Source organism: Hippopotamus amphibius, chromosome 2, assembly GCF_030028045.1.
Source record: "Hippopotamus amphibius kiboko isolate mHipAmp2 chromosome 2, mHipAmp2.hap2, whole genome shotgun sequence".
In the NCBI taxonomy this organism is placed as follows: Eukaryota; Metazoa; Chordata; class Mammalia; order Artiodactyla; family Hippopotamidae; genus Hippopotamus; species Hippopotamus amphibius.
The window spans coordinates 3,549,389-3,571,126 of NC_080187.1; the positions used below are offsets into that span (position 1 = coordinate 3,549,389).

The following is a 21,738-nucleotide window of genomic DNA, read 5'->3' on the forward strand; positions in this document are numbered from 1 at the left end:
AGTCACTTAACTTCTCTGAGCCTTTGGTCTCCTTCTGCATAAAATAAGACTCAAAATAGCGCCCCTTCCCAGGGTTTTGTAAGGATCAAGTGAGAGCCATAACACAGCTGGCCCAGCACAGTGCCTGGAACAGAGGAAACGTCCCATAAGTATTAGCGATCAGTGGTCCCCTCGGTCCCCTCCAGGCCAGCCGTGTCTGCCGTGGGGGTTGCTGCTGCCCCTCCCCCCTCCGCACCTCCTGTCACCTTGGGTAGGGCGGGGGGGAGGGGGGGACTGTGCCTTTGGTAGCCGTGTGACCTTGAACTCCTCAGTTGGCTTCTGGGGGGCGGGCGGGGAGACACGTCCTGTCCTCTCCTCGGGTAAGAGAATGGATGTGCTCAGAAGCGGGGCCTCTAGACCAAATCCGAGAAGATCCAGGAGCCTGACTCCCCCCTGGGGCTCGATCAACTGCTTTCTGATCGGCCGGATGGGGAGGAGGTCATCCAGCCTGGGAAGGACCATAGGAGGGGTCTGTTAAGGTGAAGGAGTAGCTTGGCATCTTTAAAATGTGTTTCCTAAATTTTAATTTTAATTTTAAAACCTTTAAGTTTGTTAAAAGCATCTTTCGGTGGCAGATGGGTAGCCCAGAGGACCCTGTGTGGCCCTGCCAAAGGGCCAGGCTGAAGCCAGAGAGGGTCCAGCAGCTTCTGCTTAGCAGATTTTAGTCGGCAGGCTTGTGGGTTTTGCTGTCGCATCAAGAATCCCCCTAGGACGGGGAGGAGGGGTCTCGAGTGGAGCTGCCATTTTTGTTCCTTCTTCCTGCCCTATGGCCGCGCATTAGGTGCTGGGCCTGGCGCTGGCTCACAGGGGGCCCGACCCCCTCCCTCTGTTGTCCAGCGAGGCGGTGGAGACAGGGGTGTGGGTCACTGCTGGGCAGGCATGGTGCCAACAAAGTGATGGTGTTTCCACGTAGTGTGCGGCCACTTCTGGCTTGGCTGCTCAGGGAAGCCTCACTGGAGGAGGTGGCATTTGGGCTGGGCCTGGAAGGATAAAGGAAACACAGCTTTTCTCAAAAGAAGTCCATCCGCGGTTATTGAAAGTGACAGAACAAACTGTTGAGTGGGGACCGAAAGCCCTGATGTAATAGAGCAAATATATCTCAGTTTCCTCTAAACATCGAAAGAGAAAGGATCAGAGCAAGTCAGAGTCACCACACACTGTATTTTACAAACGTCAATTTTTAAACTGAATACGGGTGCGTTACGTTCCAATAAGAAGCCATAGGATCCCGCGTTGAGTGGTATCAGTTTTTCTCCTGCTGAGAAGCCTTTAGGTTGGTCTTTCTCTTTTATATTATTTGCAGGGGAGGGGGTGGGGGTGGAGGACATACCTTGAGAAGTGCAAACCACACTATCACCTCTTCTTTTACTGACCAGGTAAAGCTAAGCCTCACACCAAATGATTTAGGTCCGAAAAGGGAGGTTATTTGCAAATTCAGCAAAAAAAATCAGAAATGAAGATTTTGCAGTTTTGGAGGTATCTTCCCTCTAGTAATTGGATTCCATTCTGAGAAAATGACCCAAACGGCCCTTCGGCAACCCCGAGCCTCCTCCTACCTCCCCGCCACCCCAGAGGCATTGGCACGGAAGCACCAGCCAGTTTCCTGAAAACAAAATGCACTGGCAGGGGGCTGCACTGAAACTGTTTTTCTTTTTAGCTCTCTGCAACCCTGTTGAATATTTAGAGTTTCATCTTGAGGCTAGACTCGATCCAGATCTGCCTGTAAAGATGTAGACCCGCGATTCTTCATTTGCTGGGTGACTGTTCTGAATGCACAGGTTTGCAGTCATCCACCTGTGGGACTGAGGGACCCGAGGGACAGCCTGCAAGATGCAGAATCAGGGAGACCAGCCCCTGCTTCCCGAGTACGCGCTCAGCACTCCCAGCGAGACAGCCACAGAGATTTAGGGGGAAAGAGACGTGTGCCTGGAGGTGGGGAAGCCTAGCCACGCTGTTCATCTCTGTTGGTGTTTATGCCTGCCTGACTGATTTCATCCTGCAGAATAGAGAGACTAGAAATAATCACCTGCCCCCCTCAAAAAAGAAAAATATCACCCAAAGCCATATGCCTGGAGCTATGACCAATGGGGAACCAGAGGTCCCTGCACCCCTGGTCGTAAGAACAGGTCCCAGAAGATGGCAGAGGAAGTGTTGACCAAACCGATTTGCTGTTTGGGGGGGTTTTGGTTGTAGCCATCCCTGCTACGGGTGACGGACCAGTAAGTCACACCTGGGCGGCTTCTGGCTCCGGTGGGCTGGCCACGTGAAGAAGGTCACCGTCCCCTATTAGGAGGCAAGTAAGGTCTTCGGGCACCGGCTGCGGCTCCTTCCTTGAACCTGTTGCCTTTTTGACAGGTGCAAAACATGTCTCAGTCCATAGAGGTCCTGGACAGGCGGACTCAGAGGGACCTGCAGTACGTGGAGAAGATGGAGAACCAGATGAAAGGGCTGGAGTCCAAGTTCAAACAGGTGGAGGAGAGTCATAAGCAACACCTGGCCAGGCAGTTCAAGGTAAGTGTGCTGCTCCCCTCCCCCTCCCCCTCCCCCTCCCCTCCCCCTCCTCCCCCTCCTCCTCCCCATCTTTCTGCCCACTCCCCCCCTCCTCCCCCTTTTCCTCCCCTCCCCCTCCTTCTCCTCCCCTGCCCCCTTCTCTCCTCCTCCTCCTCCCCCCTTCTCCCTCTCCCTCCTTCTCCTCCGCCTCCCTCCCCTCCCCTTTCTCCTCTCCCTCTCCTCCTCTTCCTTCTCCTCCTCACCCCTCTCCCTCTCCCCCTTCTCCCCTGCCCCCTCTTTCTCTTCCCCCTTTTCCTCCGCTCCCCCTCCTCCTCTCCTCCTCCCCCTCCTCCTCCCCCTCCCCTCCCCCTCCTCCCCATCTTTCTGCCCACTCCCCCTTCTCCTCCCCCTTTTCCTCCCCTCCCCCTCCTTCTCCTCCCCTGCCCCCTTCTCCCCTCCTCCTTCTCCTCCCCCTTCTCCCCTCCTCCTTCTCCTCACCCCTTCTCCCCCTCCACCTCCTTCTCTTCCCCTCCCCCTCCTTCTCCTCCCCTGCCCCCTTCTCTCCTCCTCCTTCTCCTCCCCCCTTCTCTCCCTCCACCTCCTTCTCTTCCCCTCTCCCTCCTTCTCCTCTGCCTCCCTCCCCTCCCCTTTCTCCTCTCCCTCTCCTCCTCTTCCTTCTCCTCCTCACCCCTCTCCCTCTCCCCCTTCTCCCCTGCCCCCTCTTTCTCTTCCCCCTTTTCCTCTGCTCCCCCTCCTCCTCTCCTCCTCCTCCCCCTCCCCTCCCCCTCCTCCCCATCTTTCTGCCCACTCCCCCCCTTCTCCTCCCCCTTTTCCTCCCCTCCCCCTCCTTCTCTTCCCCTCCCCCTCCTTCTCCTCCCCTGCCCCTTTCTCTCCTCCTCCTTCTCCTCCCCCCTTCTCCCCCTCCACCTCCTTCTCTTCCCCTCCCCCTCCTCCTCTCCACCTCCCCCCCTCCTCCCCCCCCTCCTCCCCCTCCCATCCTCCTCCTCCCCATCTTTCTTCCCATTCCCCATCCTTCCCCTGCCCCTTTTCCTCCCCTACCCCTGCTTCTCCTCCCCTCCCCCTTCTCCTCCTCCTCCCCTTCCCCATTCTCCTCCCCCCTTCTCCCTCTCCCCCTTCTCCCCCTCCCCCTCTTTCTCCTCCCCCTTTTCCTTCCCTCCCCCTCCTCCTCTCCACCACCTCCCCTCCCCCTTCCCCTTCTCCTCTCCCTTTTCCTCCCCCCTCCCCCTCTGAGACCACAAGATTTCCCTTCTTGCTCCCACTGTCCCTCCAGAATAGCAGTTTGAGGCCGGGAAGGAGCCTAGCAGGGATTGCTCTTCTTGCAAAAGGCAGACCTCCCTGTACATAGAGAGGCCACCTGTCCTTGCCCTGGTGTGGCAAAATTCACCCTGAAAGGGGCAGAGTTGAAGTGCAGTTTTCACACCTATTAGCTTCCAAGGCCAGGGCCCCAGGTCCCAGCTTCTGCAGCCAAGTCGCTGATTAGCTGGGAAGGGACGCGGCTGGTCCTCCCCAACCCACAGATGCTGCAGGGGATTCACATTAGCCAAGGATTAGCGTAATTGATTAGAGCCATTTCTGAGCAGGGATCACTCAGGGCAATTCTTCACATCCGACCTAATTTAGCTGTGACAGGGCTCACTGCAGGGCAGGAAGAGAGACACGAACGTCTTTCTCACTTCCCAGTTAGTGTTCCTTTTCTCCACGTAACTCTGGACATTAAGGCCAGAGTTGGTTTGACCTAAAATTATATATACATATGTACCATATGTATATATACACCTAGCGTTTACTCAGCCTCAAAATGATTAAACTGACAAATTATATGCACCTTAATTAAGGTATACATGCATGTTAATTAGAAACCTGGCCCAGATGTACATGAGGGGGTCAAATTCCACAGCCCGCTGGATGGGAAACTGCGGAGGCTCCTAGGTCTTCCTGTCTTTTTTATGCTAATGCTTCCTTTTGATGTGCTCCCCGCCCGAAGCGAGAACTAATTCGCTTATAAAAGCGATACGTTATACAGACACAATGGCAAGCTAATGAAGTTATCAACCTGTATCATAAATAAAATGGTAGCAGGTTGATCCTGTTGAGGAGAAATGAGCGGATCGCTCTTGGTGGGCACAGGTGGACGGGTCCTTACTTCTGGCACGTCACCCTGAGTTATCTCCGAAAGAGATTTTGACCTGCCCAACCCAACAGAGCTCGTGTCTCTCCTCACAAGGCCAGCACTCCCATCTCTGGGGTAGACTCAGATTCCTCTAAGGGTGTCTTCAGCATCCATGGGCTAGCTCCTCTTTGCAGGCACTCTTTCCTAATCCCCAAGTCTGGGGCCCTGTGGCTCCAGGGGAAGGAAGGCAGCCCTTGACTTTGTCCACACTTTAATTGCCTTAAACACTTTCAGCAGAAATTGCTGCGGGGGCATCTCAATGCGTGTTAAAGCAGCTTGTATGGACTGACTCTACCCGTGAAGTGTGACTTTTTTTTTTTTAAGTGACCGTGAAAATATTTGTCTGTTAATGGCTATCTGTTTAAGACAGGCTAGTCAGCTAGCTCTTCAACAGTTTTCATTTTCTTGCTTGCAGGGCTAACTTAAAAGAGTTTTTTCAATGCTGCAGTGACTGAAGAAGCAGTCCACTCCCATGTAACCATGACAGAGGGCCAGAGAGCTTTTTTGCACCCTGCATTTTTACTATTATTTCCCATTACTTAGCACCCTACCCCTAAGGAACCTTGAACACAACCAGGCTCTCTTTGCATGCGACTGTAGATGCATTTCATGGATAGTTTGAACCCTTGTCAATGCATTTTTTGAAAAAACAAAAACAAACAAAAAAAGAAACTTTGTGTATGTGACTCAAAGCATGTAACCTTAAGATGTTGCATTCTCAACTGACAATAAAGACCTTTCCCAAATACGTTGGTGTCCTGAAGACTGTTTAATATGCTCTTCTAACTCCTGTGGACCAGAATAAATCAATCTGTAAATAAAGCGGGAGTGTGGACATTTTCCCTCGCCTAGGGAGAAGCCAGGCCAAGGCAGGGTGTTACAAGTTTTTGCACGCATCGCACTGAACCCAGCTTATTTTAACCTTGCAGGCGATAAAAGCGAAAATGGATGAACTTAGGCCTTTGATACCTGTGTTGGAAGAGTACAAGGCCGATGCCAAATTGGTATTGCAGTTTAAAGAGGAGGTCCAGAATCTGACGTCAGTGCTTAACGAGCTGCAAGAGGAAATTGGCGCCTATGACTACGATGAACTTCAGAGCAGAGTGTCCAATCTTGAAGAAAGGCTCCGTGCATGCATGCAAAAACTAGGTAGGCCCAGAACCCTGCGGGGCGGGGCACCGCGCCGCCCACCTCCCGCCCAGCTCACTCATTCAGGCTTAGGGACTGGTGCTGAAGTGGACAGCGCCCGCCTGGGGTCAGGGAGCGATGGCTGGCCAGGGCTCCCCGGTAGGGCGACCCTGAAAGACAGCCGAGGAGCGTAGGCGGCACCTGTCCTAGGGCCTTGTCCAGTCCTGTGCAGAGGCCAGCTCACAGGCCCCGCTGAGTGGCACATCTGGAAAAACGATGTCAGATGTTACATGCCATCTGAAGAATCTGTGTGTGTGTGTGTGCGTGCGTCTGTTGGGTGGCTTTTTAAGACACAAGTTCCATAGCGCTGGAAACATACATCTCAGATTCCCTCCAGCTTGCGAACGAGGGCTGATGAAGCCCCCTGAGATACTGAATCATGCAGAAATTTCCATCACGTCACAGTGGAAGACTTGCCACTGGCAACAGGCAAGGGAGTCCTTCCTGGCACCTGGGAGGGGTGGGACCGGCAGGTGGTGGCCCCCTGGGCTCCTTTGGAGTTTTATTTGTGGTTGACACCCACTCGCCTGATCAACTTTCCTGTTAATTGCTTTAGCAAATCTTAACATATCAGCGTCGGAGTCCACTTCTAAATAGCACATTTTAAATCCCGATTCCGTTTTTAGATTTTCTTAGGAAAGATCGGCTAGCCCTTCTCACCCAATGTTTTCTAACACAAAGGCTGTTCGTTTTCATATTGTTTACTTTTTAAAGTAACTTAGGGTAGCTTTTAGGGTAATTCTGCTGTTCAAAGAGGTTTCCTTTAGATTTTATCTGATGTTCTAACTTCATTCCCTTTTCATCCCCTGTCCCACACACACTACAGATGCCTTAAAACATCCCCAAAGAACAAATACTTAAAAAAAAATCCCCAGTGCTATTAGGTGGGAGAGAGAGAAAACGTTCAAAGGGCAAGGAGATCAGGTCAGCCAGCCTTTTTGTTTGAAGAGGTTCCCACATCCAGGTTATTTTTAATGCTGTTCTGGGTGCCCTAGTAAAGCTCCCCAGTCCTGGAGAGGGCAGTGAGCGATGCTGGGAGCATAAGGACGAATCCGTTGGGATGTGTACACTTTGGCCGCATTACGTGGTGAAATATCTGCTGTGGTTTTTCAGATGTGCCTCAGTCCTGGTGTGTCCAGGGCTGGGTGACCTGGTACAATCCCACGGTGGGAGGTGGGGGAGGGGGCTCTGGACTGGACAGTCTCTACCAGCTCTTCCCATTTCAGCATCCAAGAGTCAGCGGGAATGTTTGAAATATTACTGGTTGTTGGGCTTATCAGTGGTTATGGGGCTATATGATTACTTCCAGTGGGCACTGTCTTTGGGTTTCTACCCATAAGGACCCTAAGCTCCTGTCACTTCTCTCCAGACCCTCCAAACGTTCCCCCTGGGGGCCCTTAGCCCCTGGGGCTTTCTTTGTTACTTTTTTCCTCACAGCAGCGTTTTTATTCCAGTACAGACAGACCATGTAGACCAGTGAGAAACCAAGATTAAACCTTCACATTTTCCAATTAACGGGTTAAGGGAGCAAAATGGAAATTCAGAGTGAAAAGTTGCAACTGATGAGAAGCTAGGGGTCTTTCCCGAATGCTGCCCATCCCAGGAGAGCAGCCTTCCTGTCCAAACTTGGCCTATTTTTAGAAGCTGGGTGAATTCACTTTAGGGCTTGGGATCTTGGGGCTTTCAGGCGGTCCCCCTTGGACAGCTGAAATGATCGACTTGGGAGTAAGGAGAGAGGATGAAGAGGCCCCCGGAGCCCTGTTCTCCACCACCGAGTGCAGTCACCTCTGCGCTTAATTCCTTCTTCAGAAAGACCTTGATCTGTAGGCAGACCTGCTGAGTCTGCGGGGGGCGTGGGCGGGGATCTGTCTTGAACCAGCACTCGGGTGGGTGATTTGGGCGAACACCAAACTGAGAACCCCCTCCTGGGGAAGGGCAGTGTCCGAGAGTAAGTGCCACTCAGTGGCCTTGTGGCTCAGCCAGGGCACTGACCACTTGGAGTTTCAGCTGCCTTTTCATCTGTAAGATGAAGGCATAGGAGTCCCTGTGCCCTGGGGTCACTGGCTGAGTCCCCAGACACCATTCACATCACAGAATAGGTGGTGCTAGGACGTGTAGGCAGGTGGGCAGGTAGTAAACAATAGCTAGATATGACTGGTAGCTAGAGAGACAGCTAGACAGGTGATAGGTAGGTCAGTAGGTAGGTGGACAGGTAGGTGGGCAGGCAGGTGGTAGCAGGTAGACAACAGGTAATAGGTAGATTTAGCTGCTGCCGCTCCTTCTCCCAGTTCCTAGGTTTTCATTCAAGCTCGGTAACTTAAAAACCCAGCTAATACCCTGTGGCTGCTTAATTTAGTCTTTATTTTAGCCTTGAAGACGGGTACCCTCCTAGCAGCCTGTTTCCTTGCTGGGAGAGGCCGGTGAGCGTAGACCAGGGGAAGCTGCCGCCTGCACGGACGCTGCCTGGGCTGCTAGGACTTCCGAAGATGCCGCGTCTCAGAGGCCGGCACTTCCTTGCTCCGCCCCTCGGCTCAGCGCCTTGGCTCCCGGGTCTGAAGTCTGACTGTAGGTTCCTTGCTCTAGTGGACAGCGTCTCGGTTACCTCGTGGTGTAAGAGTGAGGGAGGGGTCTCCCTGCAGTTTCCCGAAAGTGCTCTTAATTAGGTCTCTCCCTCTCTTCAGATCAATGTTGCTGACAGGTCCTGACCCCCAGCCATACACCGGGGAAGAAACACAAGGGCTGCAGGTTCCACTGGTTCTCTGTTTCCATTTTTAAATCCCTCTCTCAGTGGGATTGTACGTTCTTCCGAATGACCCAGCCAGAACTTGAATCTGAGACTCTGATTTCTAGAACTGGACGGTGGGCTCAGCATCTCTCAAGCATCACCTGGGAGGCAGGCGGGTCCTCATGGCCCCCTGCCGCTCCTCTGGTTCCCAGGCAGAGAGGCAGCGCGGCCAGGACCCATCCCCCTGACCTTTCCCTGCTGCTCTGTGGACAGCCTGTGGAGTCAGAGGCCCCAGCAGCTAAACCAGCTGAAGCCAGAGACTTAAGATCCAACACAGAGCACCGCTCGCACCCATCCATGTGTCCTGGGCCCGTCGTGAGCCCATCCGCGTCAGGCCTCAGTTTTCCTGCCTGTAAAATGAGCGGGGGCTAGCAGATTTTAGGGCTTCCCGCAGTCGGACCCTCCTGACACTCGGGTGCTAACGGCCTCTGTAGGAAAGGTAGAGGAGACAGGGAGAGGGGCCCTTACCTCCTCCCCAGGGGCTGGGATGGAGCCGGGGCTGGGGCGGGGGGAGCTGCTGCCAAGGACAGTGGGTCATCTAGCACTCGCAGATTTGCGCTGGGGATTGAGAGGGACGTTTCGGGTGTCTCGGTCTGCAGGGGACTGACTAGAAGGGCAGGAAGGGAGGGGACTCAAGTCCAAGGGCTGCTCCCAGCAGTGGCCCCAGTGGGGTCCCAGCAGACAGGCAGGCATCCCCCTGGGTTCCTTCCAGGAAGTGCTTGGGACTGCGTGTGGTGAGAGGTTTCCCAGCGCCTCCGTCCCTGCCCAGGCGCGGAGGGGAGACAGGCGTCCGGGGCGGCCCCTCTGGGCTCTGGGCCTGGGCGTGCAGGGAGGCTGTGCCCTCCCAGGTTGGCTCATCTGCAAGGACATGTGTCTGTCTGAGCTCCCAGCTCTGCCATCTCTTCCGGCTTAACTCTTCCCCATCTTTAAGGGATAAAAGCTGGGACAAAGGTAGATGGGCCTGGAGACCAGGTGGCCCCGGGACCAGTCTGCCCACTGCAGGGCAGAAAACCCCCTCAGTCTGGTCTCTGGCCTGACTCTTTGGTGGGCATGTCGCCCTGGGCCTGCTCAGGCTCCTGTCAGGGGTCGTTCGGGCTGCTGTGCAGAGGTGGCCCCCTTCTAGGACTAGCAGGGGCCAGGGGTTTACACCTGCCGAAGCCGCTTTGCCCCAGCTCCCGGCTTTGCAAGGAGGCCTCCCTCCTGAGACCCGTCCTGGGCGCCCAGCTGGGGTGCTGTGCCCGCAGCCCAGCCTCCTCTGAGATGCACCTGCTCAGGTTCTGAGCCTCCCCGCTCCCCTCCTTTCCCCTTCCCTCCCCTCCCTTCCCATGCACGAAGCCCAAGCTCTCGTGACAAGAGAGGGACACTTGCGTGAACGGAATGTGCCAAGACTCCGCCTCGAGGCTCTGCTGCGGGGCTTTTTTAGATCCTGGCAGTTCCTGAGGTCTTGGCAGAACCAGTCTGGACGGAGAACCAAAAATAACTCTGTGACTCAAGCAGGGCGTGTAGCCTCCATCCCTAGTGGAGAGCTGAGCCCACAGCCAGGAGTCTGAAGAGCAGGCCTCCCGGGCCAGCTGGACCCTTCTCTGCTGACTCCTCAGCCATGATTTTAAGTCTCCTTCCGGGGTCCTGGGGGAGGGTGGGCTCAGCCCCTTGGGCCAGGGTGTGCTTGGGGGAGACCTCAGCCCAGGGCAGGGCGGGGCTGGTGCTGCTGCAGACACCCCCCGCCCCCCTCGTTCCCCACAGAGAGTCCCCCCTTCTCTGCAGCCACACACGGGCCAGACATAGTGGAACCACCCAGGGCAGCCCCCAGCCCGGACTTGGCCACAGTGTGAATCCAGGGCTGCTGGCCTCACCAGGCACTTACGGATGATGGGCATCCTTCTAGAAGCTCCCCACAGGTTAACAGCTTTAATTCCCTCAACTGCCTCTGAGCTGGGTATCCTTATGACAGATAAGGAAGCCCCCCTCAGAAGAGGCGGCCCACCTTCACCCGCATCCCCTCTGCCAGCTCACATGGCAGAGCAGTGGGCTGGTGAGGATTTTCTGGGAGATGGATAATTATACCTCTCAGCTCCTGAGAGGTGAGTCAGTCATTCATTCATTTGTTCATTTTGGACAGCTCCCCCGGCTGAGCTTTGTGGTGGAGGGCGGAGGAGGGGGGCGTCCTACCTGGGCCCGTGAGACCCACACACCCAGGTCCACGGCCAGGGGGTGTGCGGGCCCAGCCTGTGTCGGGGAGGCAGGGTGAGCGCCATCCAGAAGGGAGCAGGGTCTGCAGGGGCATCAGTGTGGGTCCAGCCATAGAAGACGGGTGGGCAGGCAGGGGGCAGGGGGTGGCCTGAGCGAAGGTGTGGAAGCGGAAAGAGCTGGGCGGGCGGCCGAGCTGAGCTGGGCGTCCACCTGCCACCTCCGCCTTCTGGGTGTGATGTAGAGGGTAGATGCCCGTCTCCTTCGGGGCAGGTCATCCCAGGCTGGGTGCGGCCACTGAAGGCTGGGCAGAGCATCGGCGTGAGTGGACAGCTCACTGGGAGGTGCGCCCATGATGGAGCTCAAGCGGGCATCCCACCCAGGGCCCCCGAACCGTCACACCCTTGGGGCCACACTGCCTTGGGACTTCTCCTTCTGGTGACTGATGGGACCCCAGTCCCTAGCACAGTGGCAGGGAGGCCCTGCACGGGGCAGTCACATGGGGCACTTTGCTGGCCTCCGGGCGGCAGGGAGGAGGGCTGCTTCTGGTATGCAATGGCCCCTGTCAACATGTCCCATTTCCCACCCAGGTCGGGGGGTCTGCTGTCTCCCGGGGGCAGCCCAGAACCCCCAGCATCACAGGAACAAAGAGGGTGCTGGGGGGAGCCAGCCTAGTGTCCTCCTCCTCCCCTGCCCTCCTTCCTCCAGACGGAGCGCTCGGGGAAGCCCACCCCGAATCCTCAAGACCCTCTTGGGATGAGAACTTGGTCTGGAGCTCTCATGGGCAAACATGCTCTCGCGAGATTTCCAAGGACCCACATGCTCTTTTCTTACTTCTGGTTGCTGTAGATGCCAGCCGACCTGGTCGCAACGTCCAGGCCCTTTGTCCTCTGTCTGTCCTCCCGCAGGGTGTGGACAGGGCCAGGCACGCTTGCCCTCTGCAAACTCACCTACCTGCCCTGCAAGCCATGGCCTCGGGCCTTGAGGGCACAGTATTTCAGTGGGAAAGTATGTAATTCCTCCTGAAAGGGGAACAGGCAAGATATATACTGGGAAGGGTTGGGTGAGTAAAAACAGTTGAGTTCCTTTTCCCCAGAGGCAGCCGCCCGGGGCGTGTGGCCGCCAGGGCTTAGGAGCCGGGCAGCTGACTTGATGGGAATTTGGGTGTAAAGCCGCCTTTCTTCTGCCTGCAGTTGGCTCTTAATCCCAGCCCAAAGCCTCTGCGTTGCCCAGATACAAGCCCTCCTGACAACACAGAGACGGCTGTGCCAGGCGCTGGGCTGGGGCTCCGGAGGGTCCACCTCTCCAGTCTTGTTCAATGATGCTGATGGGATATACTTGCCCCACTTTAAGTTTGGGGTGAGAGTGGGAGGCACCCCAGACAGCGCAGAGGTGGGCATGGGCGCTCCCCAGGGCCAGCTCCCGAGGCCGGGCCCACCTCGCTTGGTGGGAGGACCCCCGGTTCAACTGCTATTCCCCAGTTAAGTCACTTGCGATCTTCTGAAAACGCGAACACCTCCTCTGAACTTCGCAGACCTAAATCGGCTAACATGGCGGCAGTTCAGCAGAGCTGGGGAGTTACACGCAGGCCTGGCCTGGAGGAAAGGGGGGGCGTTATGGACAGCACACGTCCCTGCAGGGCAGTGCCTGCTGCCTACGCCGGGGGCCCGTCGGCTTCCGTGGCTCAGGAAGCTTTTGTCTCTCTGAGGCTGGCTGAGTTTATTTATTCTGGAAGGCTTCAGTGGCTGTGCACACAGGTTGGCGTTCAGGTGGCAGGAGGGGGATTTCTGCTGGACATGGTGGCCGCCCGGGGCCATCAGGGGGAGGGGGAAGGACGCTGGGCTTTGGGGAATGCCCGCGTGGCGGTGTGGCCCCGAGCGCATCCCAGCCCGTCTCCGGCCTCCATCTGTGCAACAGGAGGGAGCCGTCACCCCCATGCTCTCTGTGACTTAAAATCCCAGCCCTCAGGCCCCTGGGCGCCTCCTCCAGGCAGCAGGGAGCTGTCACCCTGCGGGGAAGCTCACAGGCCCTCCAGCGGAAGGAGCGGCCCTCCTCCAGGTCTGGTTCTGTCAGGCGCCCTGCATCCCGCACTGGACCTCGAATGCACTTTCTCCAACAGCCTTAGGAGATCCAGCTGCTGCTGCGTCCGCTTCCCAGAGGAGGAAACTGTGTCCGGGCGAGGCTGACCCCCGCCCCGGAGATGCAGCTCTGCCACCCCTGCCCGAGGCCCAGGGGACTGTGCTCCCTCTCCCCTCCCGCCCTGGCCTCAGTTGCTCTCTGCTTGGGGAGGCGGTGGCCTCTCTGGCCTTTGGGGCTGGGGGTGTCGTGGGAAGAGCAGGGCAGGAGCTGCTGTGGAGCCGCCGAGGGAGGGGCAGGTGTTGGGGCTGGGCCGAGGCCCTCACCCTCCTGTGCTGTGTCCTCTCTCCCAGCATGTGGCAAGCTGACGGGCATCAGTGACCCCGTGACCATCAAGACCTCCGGCTCGCGGTTTGGGTCCTGGATGACGGACCCTCTGGCCCCAGAAGGTGATAACAGGGTAAGTGCCTCCTTCATAGGGCCTGGGTCTTGGGGGGATGAGCTGTGGATGAGTGAAGCTTGGTGCCCCTGGGGTGGGGTTCCGGGGACTTTGGGGAGCGGCCCAGGTCCCTTGTGAGGTCCCTGTACTAACTCCGAGTCACAGACCACGGGGCGGGTCTGATGTGAGGATGACCGTGGCAGTGACAGAGTCGGGGGAGGCCTGTGACCCCCCCTCCCCAGGCGGCTGTGCCCCTGGGAGCGGAGGGCTGCCTCTGGGTGGAAACCTTCCACGCTCGCCGCCCTGCCCCTGCTCCACTGGAGGAGAGCGTGGCCAGGCCTTCGTGTTTTAATGACTCTCATTTGTGTTTCATTCGCCGTTCCTCTCATGGCTGATGGAAACGTATGTTCTTTTTTGATTTAGGAAAAAAGCCACGTCCTTTTTTTTCTAGACATTTCCCCCCTGGGTAAAGACCTCATAAAAGGAGAGAAAGTGTCACGTTTGTCTTGGTCGGGATGGGAGTGGGGGGCTGGGTCCTGTGGGTGGAGTCCCTTTGGGGTGTGGGGAGCAGAGGGCTGGCTGGCTAGGAGGGCGGCACCTGGCCCGCTCGGCCCGGGTAGCATCCGTCACCACAGCATCCTCTGGGAGCATTTCACCAAAGGGAGCTTCCGAATGCCCAGAGTTCTGGCTCTTGGGGGAGGAGAGGAGCTGTGGGCACCCCTGCCCCTTGGTGGTCTGCCAGCCTGACCACTGGCACCCAGAGTGAACCGTCCAGCAGTCTTCCCACGACACCCCCAGCCTTTCTTACCCAGCCCCTTGCCTGCAGGACATTTAGAAAATAAACACGTAAAAAAAGCTCAGCTCTTCCCCTGGGCAGATTGAGAAAGGAGCTTAGACACGTGAGATCCTCTGTGCTTCGTCCAGGGGAGTTGTAACGGGAAGGGATCTTGAGTCTGCACCACCGCCCCTCCCAACCCCCACACCCCGACCCCGTTCCCCCCCTTTAGATGCGCGATGGCTTCTGTTTGGATCAGGAGGTGGCACCAGGCCTCTGGCACGCTTCTCCTTCCGGGGGAGACGCCTGGGGGACCACGACGGGCTTTCCAGCGGCCTGGGCATCTGTCTTTATGTGACAGCCTCCAGTGGGAGGACCCCCACCTCTCCCATCCTCCACCCCCCCCAGCAGGCCAGCAGCCTCTTCCCAGACCTCATCCCCGGGTCTGCCAGCAGAGAGTTCTGGAAGGGACGGCTACAGGCTGCAAACCTAGGAAACGACCTGGTCGGGTATCTGGGGGGTGAGGTTTGTTTTTGTTTTATTTTCTGAATCGTGACGGCGAGCTTGTGCTTAGAAGTGTCCTAACAATTTAATTGGCCAATTAATTACCAGGTAATTACCAGTGAACCATTTAATTGGCCAGTTGTTACCCTGCCTATTCTTCAATTTCATCCGCATCCCCCTGGAAAACGCCACTTCGGTTCCGAGTTTGGTTAGGAGTGTGCGGCAGGTGTTGGCGATGTTACCGGTAACGCAGACTTGAACACGAGAGGCAGCTGCAGCCCCTGAGCACGTGTGTCTAGATGCTGACACACGAGAGGTACTGGTTTCCAGGGTGCAGCGACACCCCGTGTGCCCGTCTGGTTTGGTCCCACCGCTGCCCACTGGCCGGAGATCACAGTTGTCTCTGCTGTGTTGATGAGAAAACCCAGGGCCAGCAGGGTCACGTGACTCGCCCAAGGTCTCTGGAAAGGCTGGTCGGCGGTTTTGTTAACCATTTATGAACCACGTTGTTCCAGGCTGAGTCTCCTCCGTCGCCTTCTCCCTCCTCTTGCCTGCACCCTGCCCGCCCCACCGCACACACCCCACTGGCCCAGCAGGCCTCTGGGGACCCCTGAGCTGGAACCAATGAGCGTTGTACTCCGGAGGATGAACCCCAGTCTAGAGGACTCCCCCCCATCTGACGCCGCAGATGTGCCTCTTGGTCCACGTGCTGATGTCAGTTTCCTTTGTTGTAGTGAGTTCTCGTCATTTATCTTTTCTCAGATGTCAAGTCTCAGGGCTCCTGGAAGCCCCCAGACCATGAGCATGCAGGTTTGCAAAGCTGTCGGGGTAGTGATGATGCTTTTGGAAATTAGACATCTCTTTTCTGCTTCATGAGTCGATCACCCTCCGGGAAAGGGGGCCCTGGTGATGGACGGAGCGAGAGCAGGAAGGCGGGGGCGGAGGGTGGGGGCTTCGTGGGAGCTGAATGCATGGGGAGGGAGGGAGGGGACCAGCTCGCGGGCAGGGGACCCTGGGGGCCTGCTCTGAAGCTTTGGGCAGTCGGCAGCCCCGCCCCAAGCCGTGAACTCAGCATAGCTGCCAACTCACAGCCTGCTAAGTGACGTGTCCCCAGGTCCCACCATTGATCTGGAAGGGCGCTGTTTTGTTTTGTTTTGATCTTTTCCATTCTCCCATCCAATTTTGATCACACACACAGGAGACCAGTAACTCACTCCAAAAAATAAATCAATGTCAGCTTCAGTGCAGGAGGTCGCAGGGTCGAGGTAAGAGGGGTGTGGCCAACCAGCCGGGGTGGGGATTTGCCTTGGGACCCTTGTGTGAGAGCCCTCAAAGGGGCTTTTGGGTCCCCCTGCCTTTGTGCTGAGCTGTTAGAAGCAGGTCAGCTCATTCATCGAGCACCACCTGTGTGCAGGCAGTGTGCTGGACCAGTCTTCCACCCTGTCCAAAAGCTTCTGATGGAGCCTGGGCTCCGGAAGCCATGTTCTCATCCCCCCAGGCTGTGCCCCTCCCCTGGGAGGCCACCAAGCTGAGAGGCATACCTCTGATTGTGGACCCTTCCAGGGTCCAGCATCCGCCATCCCTCTTACGGCCACGCTTCTGCCGTAGAAGTCCTAGGCCCGCTCCCATCAGCCCTTGGTTAGGGGACCAGCCAGCCTCTGGCCCCCAGGAAGTTCACGTTCCTAGGGTGGTCTCATCGCTGGAACACTCTCATTTCCCAAATAGCAGGGAGCTCAGCTGAGTGTTTAAAAGTCTTTCCCTGGGATCTAAACAGTGTCACAGCCATCCCGGTATTTTATTCCTATGGAATTCCTTTCCCTGAAGGTCATACTATCTGAACTGCATGGTCACACTGTTCCATGTGGTCAGGACTGTCTTGGGGCTGCAGACCTTGCCCCCCTTTCAACCCACGCTCCCCAGTGAAGCCTCCCATCTCCGCCTCTCCCATTCCGCTAAGAGCTCCCTTTAGAGCATCTTTCCCAGCCGCACCAGCTCCTTGAGGTCACGTCCTGTGGGGAGGATGTGTGACAGATGCCTGCCCAGCCGGAGGGAGGAGTGGCTGCGGCCTCCTTACTCAGCCAGGCCCTTTAGGCGGCATCCCTCCCTCCCCAGCCCCATCCCGCCCCACCCCTTCCGGGTACATCCCTGCATCACGTAAGGTGGGGCCAGACTGGACACCATCACCCTGCCCTGAACCGAGATGGCCCTCTTCACTGAAAAGCGCACGAAAATAATAGGGACGGTCAGGAAAAGCCCATGTTCTGCATAAACTGCACCACGTGGAACAGAAATGCAGTGAAGATGCAGGAAAGCCCGGGTTTTCTTACCAGGGAGGCGGGGTCGGGCGTTTTGATTCCAGCGAGCTGGTGGCCGCGTCCACTCAGGGTGTGGCATTTACAGACCACGACTCTGAGGTTGCTTTGCCTGATCTTTTCTGGCAAAGGGACCCTCATGCGTGGGGAGCACGCACCCTGGCCTCAGACCTGCCAAGGGGGCTCCTCTCACCGGCCGCCCTGGGGGCCTTCCTTCTGTTGGGAGAGGCCCCGTAGTGGAGACTCTGAGCCCTGCTGCCCCGAGGGCCGCTTTCTCCTCCGGCTGCCCTGGCTTCTCTCCCCGGTGTGTGCTCAGCTGTCCCCCTCCTCAGCCCGAGCCCCCACGGTCCTTCCCGCAGGACGACAGGCACAGGGGGCTGCAGCCTGCGGGGAGCGTGGCCCCGAGGTCACCAGCACCCAGAGGGAAGGGACCACGTTCCCGTTACCTGGAGAACTCTGGGCCACCCGGGCCGCCGGAGCCAAGCGGCCAGGCGGTGGTGGGTGAAGCGGGCGTTGTGATCAGGCCCGGGAATGGGCGGGTGGAAGGCGGCCGCTTCCGTCCGTCCATGCCCATAGACAGAACCTGCTTTGTGGGGTCGGTTGGGCATTTTGGAGGGTGGCCTCGGGGGTCTGGGAGGAAGTGGCCCAGCGAAGGCGGGCAGGGAGTGTGTCCTGTGAGAGATGCAGAGTCGGGTCTGCTTTCTGGTGAACAGACCATGGGGCCCTGGGCGAGACCCTCACCTCCTGGCCTCTCCGAATTAAGGACTCGGAAGAGGCGGTCTCGGGGACCCTGCCGAATCACGCGGAAAATTTAACCAGCCGATGCTAGCTCCACCCTCAAGGTCTGTGTCATTGTTCTGGGTGTGAATGCTCCCAGGGGGCCCGGCCAGGTTGAGGACCCTGGTTCCAAGCCTCAGCAGTTCAGATATAGCGGTTCTGGGTGGCATCCTAGAGGGGACGGGATTCCATCTGTGCCTTGGGACGCGGACAGGCGGGGAAGGACAAGGCATTTGAGGTGAGGCTGGAGGGAACGCAGAGCTGGGGGGCTGGCCTGCTGCCAAAGATGGGCTCTCATTACAGGCGCCTTGGGGTCCCATGAGGTGCTTCTCTTATGCACAGGGGGGCTCACTGGTGGCTTGAACCCTCCAGGCCGAGAGTTGGTTGTTAAACATGTATCCCCTGTGCTGGTTTTCCCTCCCACCCTGAACTGCCTTTTCCATGTGTTGCAACCTCTGACCAATTTGCCAGTTTATGGGAGGAAAAGGCAATTTAAAAATCCTTAGAAATTGGATGCTGACTTCACCCAGGTCTGCTCCCAGGAAGGAGGCACTGGTTCTTGGGGGTCCAGGGATGCATCCACCCAACCGGGTCCCCCAGCATCAAAGACCCACTCGTGGGGGCGGCAGAGAGAGCTGAGATGGGGGCTCAGGAGAGGGTGCAGAGGGAGCTGTCACTTGAGCTAAGACTTGAGAGAAGCAGTGAGCTCCCTGTCTGGGAGGTAGCCGGGAGGAGGCGAAGTGTCAGGGAGCGTCTGCACATCGCCCTGCGGACCTCCGACACCCCCACCGAGCCCTGCACTCGCCCTGTTCTAATCCGTGACCCACGTCACTCAGGGCTGCTCTGACAGGCGCTAAGGATAACGAAAAGCCTCCAGTGAGACCCAGTTTTTTAAAAAAATCTCGTTAAAAACAAAAAGCACATCTGCCTCTAAGCATCTGAATGGATGTCTGAGGAACAAGGTTACAGTTTCTTGTTTTTTTTTAATTTCTAACGCATGTGTAATACCGCGGCTGAAAGCTTCCGCACCCTTAATCCCTCCTGCCGCCAGCAGAGCCCTTGACGGATAAAGCAGCTGTCTTATTGCCAGACAGATGCGCCGGGAATGGCATTGGTCCGGCAGATTTTCCTCTGACGGCGTTGCTTTCTAATTTGCTCCCATATTGGCTGAAAATGACTAAAGCGTTTTGTACAAAGTCTAGACAGCTTTGGAGTCAACTGGCATTTAAGCAATCGTTGGAAAGCTCTTCCTCTGTAACCCCAAGCTTGGGCCTCTCCTGGGTTTGTTATCTTGGTTGATTTGAGCAGTCAGAGCCTTCTGGAAGCCCAGATTCCTCAGGGACGAGGGGCACTTTCCCAGGGCTGGGCGCGACAAAGTAATGACACTCAGAGCATCCCAAGTGCCAAGTTAATGACGTCCCCCCGCCGGACCAGTGATTCCGTCTGGCCCGCTGTGAGGGCCTGGCCCAAAGGAGGGGCCTGACCCACACGCCCCCTGGGGTGCCGGGCATCACCCTTCCTGGCGACCCTGATAACGGGCATCCTGCAGACTGCCCGGTGCGGTGGGCGCTCCTCCTTGTGCGGGCTCAGGCTGCCGTGCGCTCTGCCACCGCGTCCTGCTGGGGGGCAGTGTCACACGCTGGTGCAGGCCCAGGCTTCCCAGGTGACCCACTGCCTGGGCGCACCCCAAACAGACGCTCTTGGGGGCCTGTAGCGGGTTTCCTTGCCACCCACTTGGCAGGAAGAGCGGAGGTTGGCTGGCGGCCACGCCCACCATGTGGCTGAAGGTCCCAGGTTGTTGGTTCCCACACCCACGCGCACGGTGTCCTTTCTCCAGACTGGACGCTTCCTCCCCTGGTGGGGACACAGTCCCCTTGTGAAAGGGGCCCCGTGGGTTTGGAGGAGGGGCATGACGTGTTCAGCCTGTTCTCTCCCGGCCTTCCCAGCTCCCTCTCTGGGTTCCGAGTCACTAAATCCCAAGTCCGGGAGAGGATGCTGCCCAAGCGGGGACCCCCTCCCTCAGCACCCCTGACACGTCTGCTGCCTCCGCAGGTCTGGTACATGGACGGCTACCACAACAACCGCTTTGTCCGCGAGTACAAATCGATGCTGGACTTCATGACCACGGACAATTTCACGTCCCACCGCCTCCCGCACCCCTGGTCTGGCACGGGGCAGGTGGTCTACAACGGCTCCATCTACTTCAACAAGTTCCAGAGCCACATCGTCATCCGGTTCGACCTGAAGACGGAGTCGATCCTCAAGACGCGCAGCCTGGACTACGCCGGCTACAACAACATGTACCACTACGCCTGGGGGGGCCACTCGGACATCGACCTCATGGTGGACGAGAACGGGCTGTGGGCCGTCTACGCCACCAACCAGAATGCCGGCAACATCGTCATCAGCAAGCTGGACCCCGTGTCCCTGCAGGTGCTGCAGACCTGGAACACCAGCTACCCCAAGCGCAGTGCCGGCGAGGCCTTCCTCATCTGTGGGACCCTCTACGTCACCAACGGCTACTCAGGGGGCACCAAGGTCCACTACGCCTACCAGACCAACGCCTCCACCTACGAGTACATCGACATCCCCTTCCAGAACAAGTACTCGCACATCTCCATGCTGGACTACAACCCCAAGGACCGCGCCCTGTACGCCTGGAACAACGGCCACCAGATCCTCTACAACGTCACCCTCTTCCATGTCATCCGGTCCGACGAGCTGTAGGTGCCTCGGCCTGGGAGCCGAGGGTCCGCGTCCTCACCCACCTGGAGATTCCTGTGGAACGGCGGCCAAATTACTGTGGGTGAGACGAACAAGGCTGATTTTGAAAAAGCATCAGCGACGTGGACCCCGGCCTCACGGGGCGGCGTTGCCCCCGTGTCTCTCCAGCTCCAGCCGGAGGGCGGCCGATGTGGGAAGAAGCCCCCGTGTCTACGGCTGGAGCTGCAGCCCAGGGCTCCCTGGCTCCCCCGCCCTGGTCCCCTTTCTGGTCAATATACTCAAGAAGTAAGGCGCTGACTGTTGGCCAATTCTCACCGAGAACAACCCACTGTTAGGATCGCATGGACTTGTCCGTAGATCGTGGTCAGCTCGATGGACGTGAGTGTCGGTGTCTCATTGAAGCCCCCCCCCCGCCCTGCCCCGGCCACGCTCAGTGGCGGAGGGGCGACGTAGGCTAGTGTAACTCGCATCTCATCACCGCTGCCGTCCTTGACCATGTGTTGTGTCTTAGATGAACTGTGCTGAGACTCCAAGTAGCCCGTGGACCCGAGTCTAGTCCCCGAGAGCAGTGGCCGGCACGTGTGGCGTGGACAGGCGCAGGGCCACATCGTTCAAGTCCGCGTACCCCGTAGATACATCGTGCAACGTCCGTCTGTTGTTTCCTCGAGGTGGTGACTTGTTTGTTTAGTTGATGCCATGAATGTTTAAATGCAATGCCGTAGTTTGGGTTCATAAGTGGATGGTTTTTGTTTCTAAAAAGAAAAAACACATCAGTGTTCGCCCTTATAGAGATCAAGTTCATGCTGGTAGTAATTAAAGGAAATACCCTCTTCTCGTTAAATTATCTGAATAGTGTAACCACGGATGAGAAGGGCTCATCTCGGGAAACTTTGGTTTCCAACAGGAAAGAAATGCTGCTGAGGGCAATAGTATGTGGAAAGTACATTTTTTAAGTAAAAAAGAGGGAAACTTTGTACTATCCGGTAATCTAAGGAACAATAAAAATATTAGGAGATGTTTTTGCTTCATTTGTCATGTTGGAAGGTTTTAAAAATGACCGAGACTTCCAGATCCTTGCAGATGTGTTCCAGAGCGGGTGCCCCTCTCAGAAGAGGACAGGGCACGGTCTGGACACAAGCCCCACTGGGTCCCTAGGCACCCAGCCCCCCCGCAAACGTCGGAGCCCGAGAATCAGCCTGGAGGTCCCCACCCCTTGGGTGGTGGATCTGAATCCAAGGACTACACCGCTGG

The 21,738-nt window shown here is 57.2% G+C and overlaps 1 protein-coding gene across 2 annotated transcripts in view; it reads left to right on the forward strand.

Annotated features, from left to right (window-relative positions):
• Window positions 1-21,502, forward strand: part of OLFM1 (olfactomedin 1) — a 38,592-nt gene extending 17,090 nt beyond the window's left edge. For both annotated transcript variants that reach the window (XM_057725016.1, XM_057725015.1), the window contains exons 3-6: window positions 2,395-2,550; window positions 5,650-5,869; window positions 13,310-13,416; window positions 19,816-21,502. In XM_057725016.1, the coding sequence (XP_057580999.1) occupies window positions 2,395-2,550; window positions 5,650-5,869; window positions 13,310-13,416; window positions 19,816-20,490 (1,158 nt within the window). In that variant the 3' untranslated portion in view covers window positions 20,491-21,502. The remainder of the gene's footprint in view (window positions 1-2,394; window positions 2,551-5,649; window positions 5,870-13,309; window positions 13,417-19,815) is intronic.
• The last annotated feature ends 236 nt before the right edge of the window (window positions 21,503-21,738 follow it).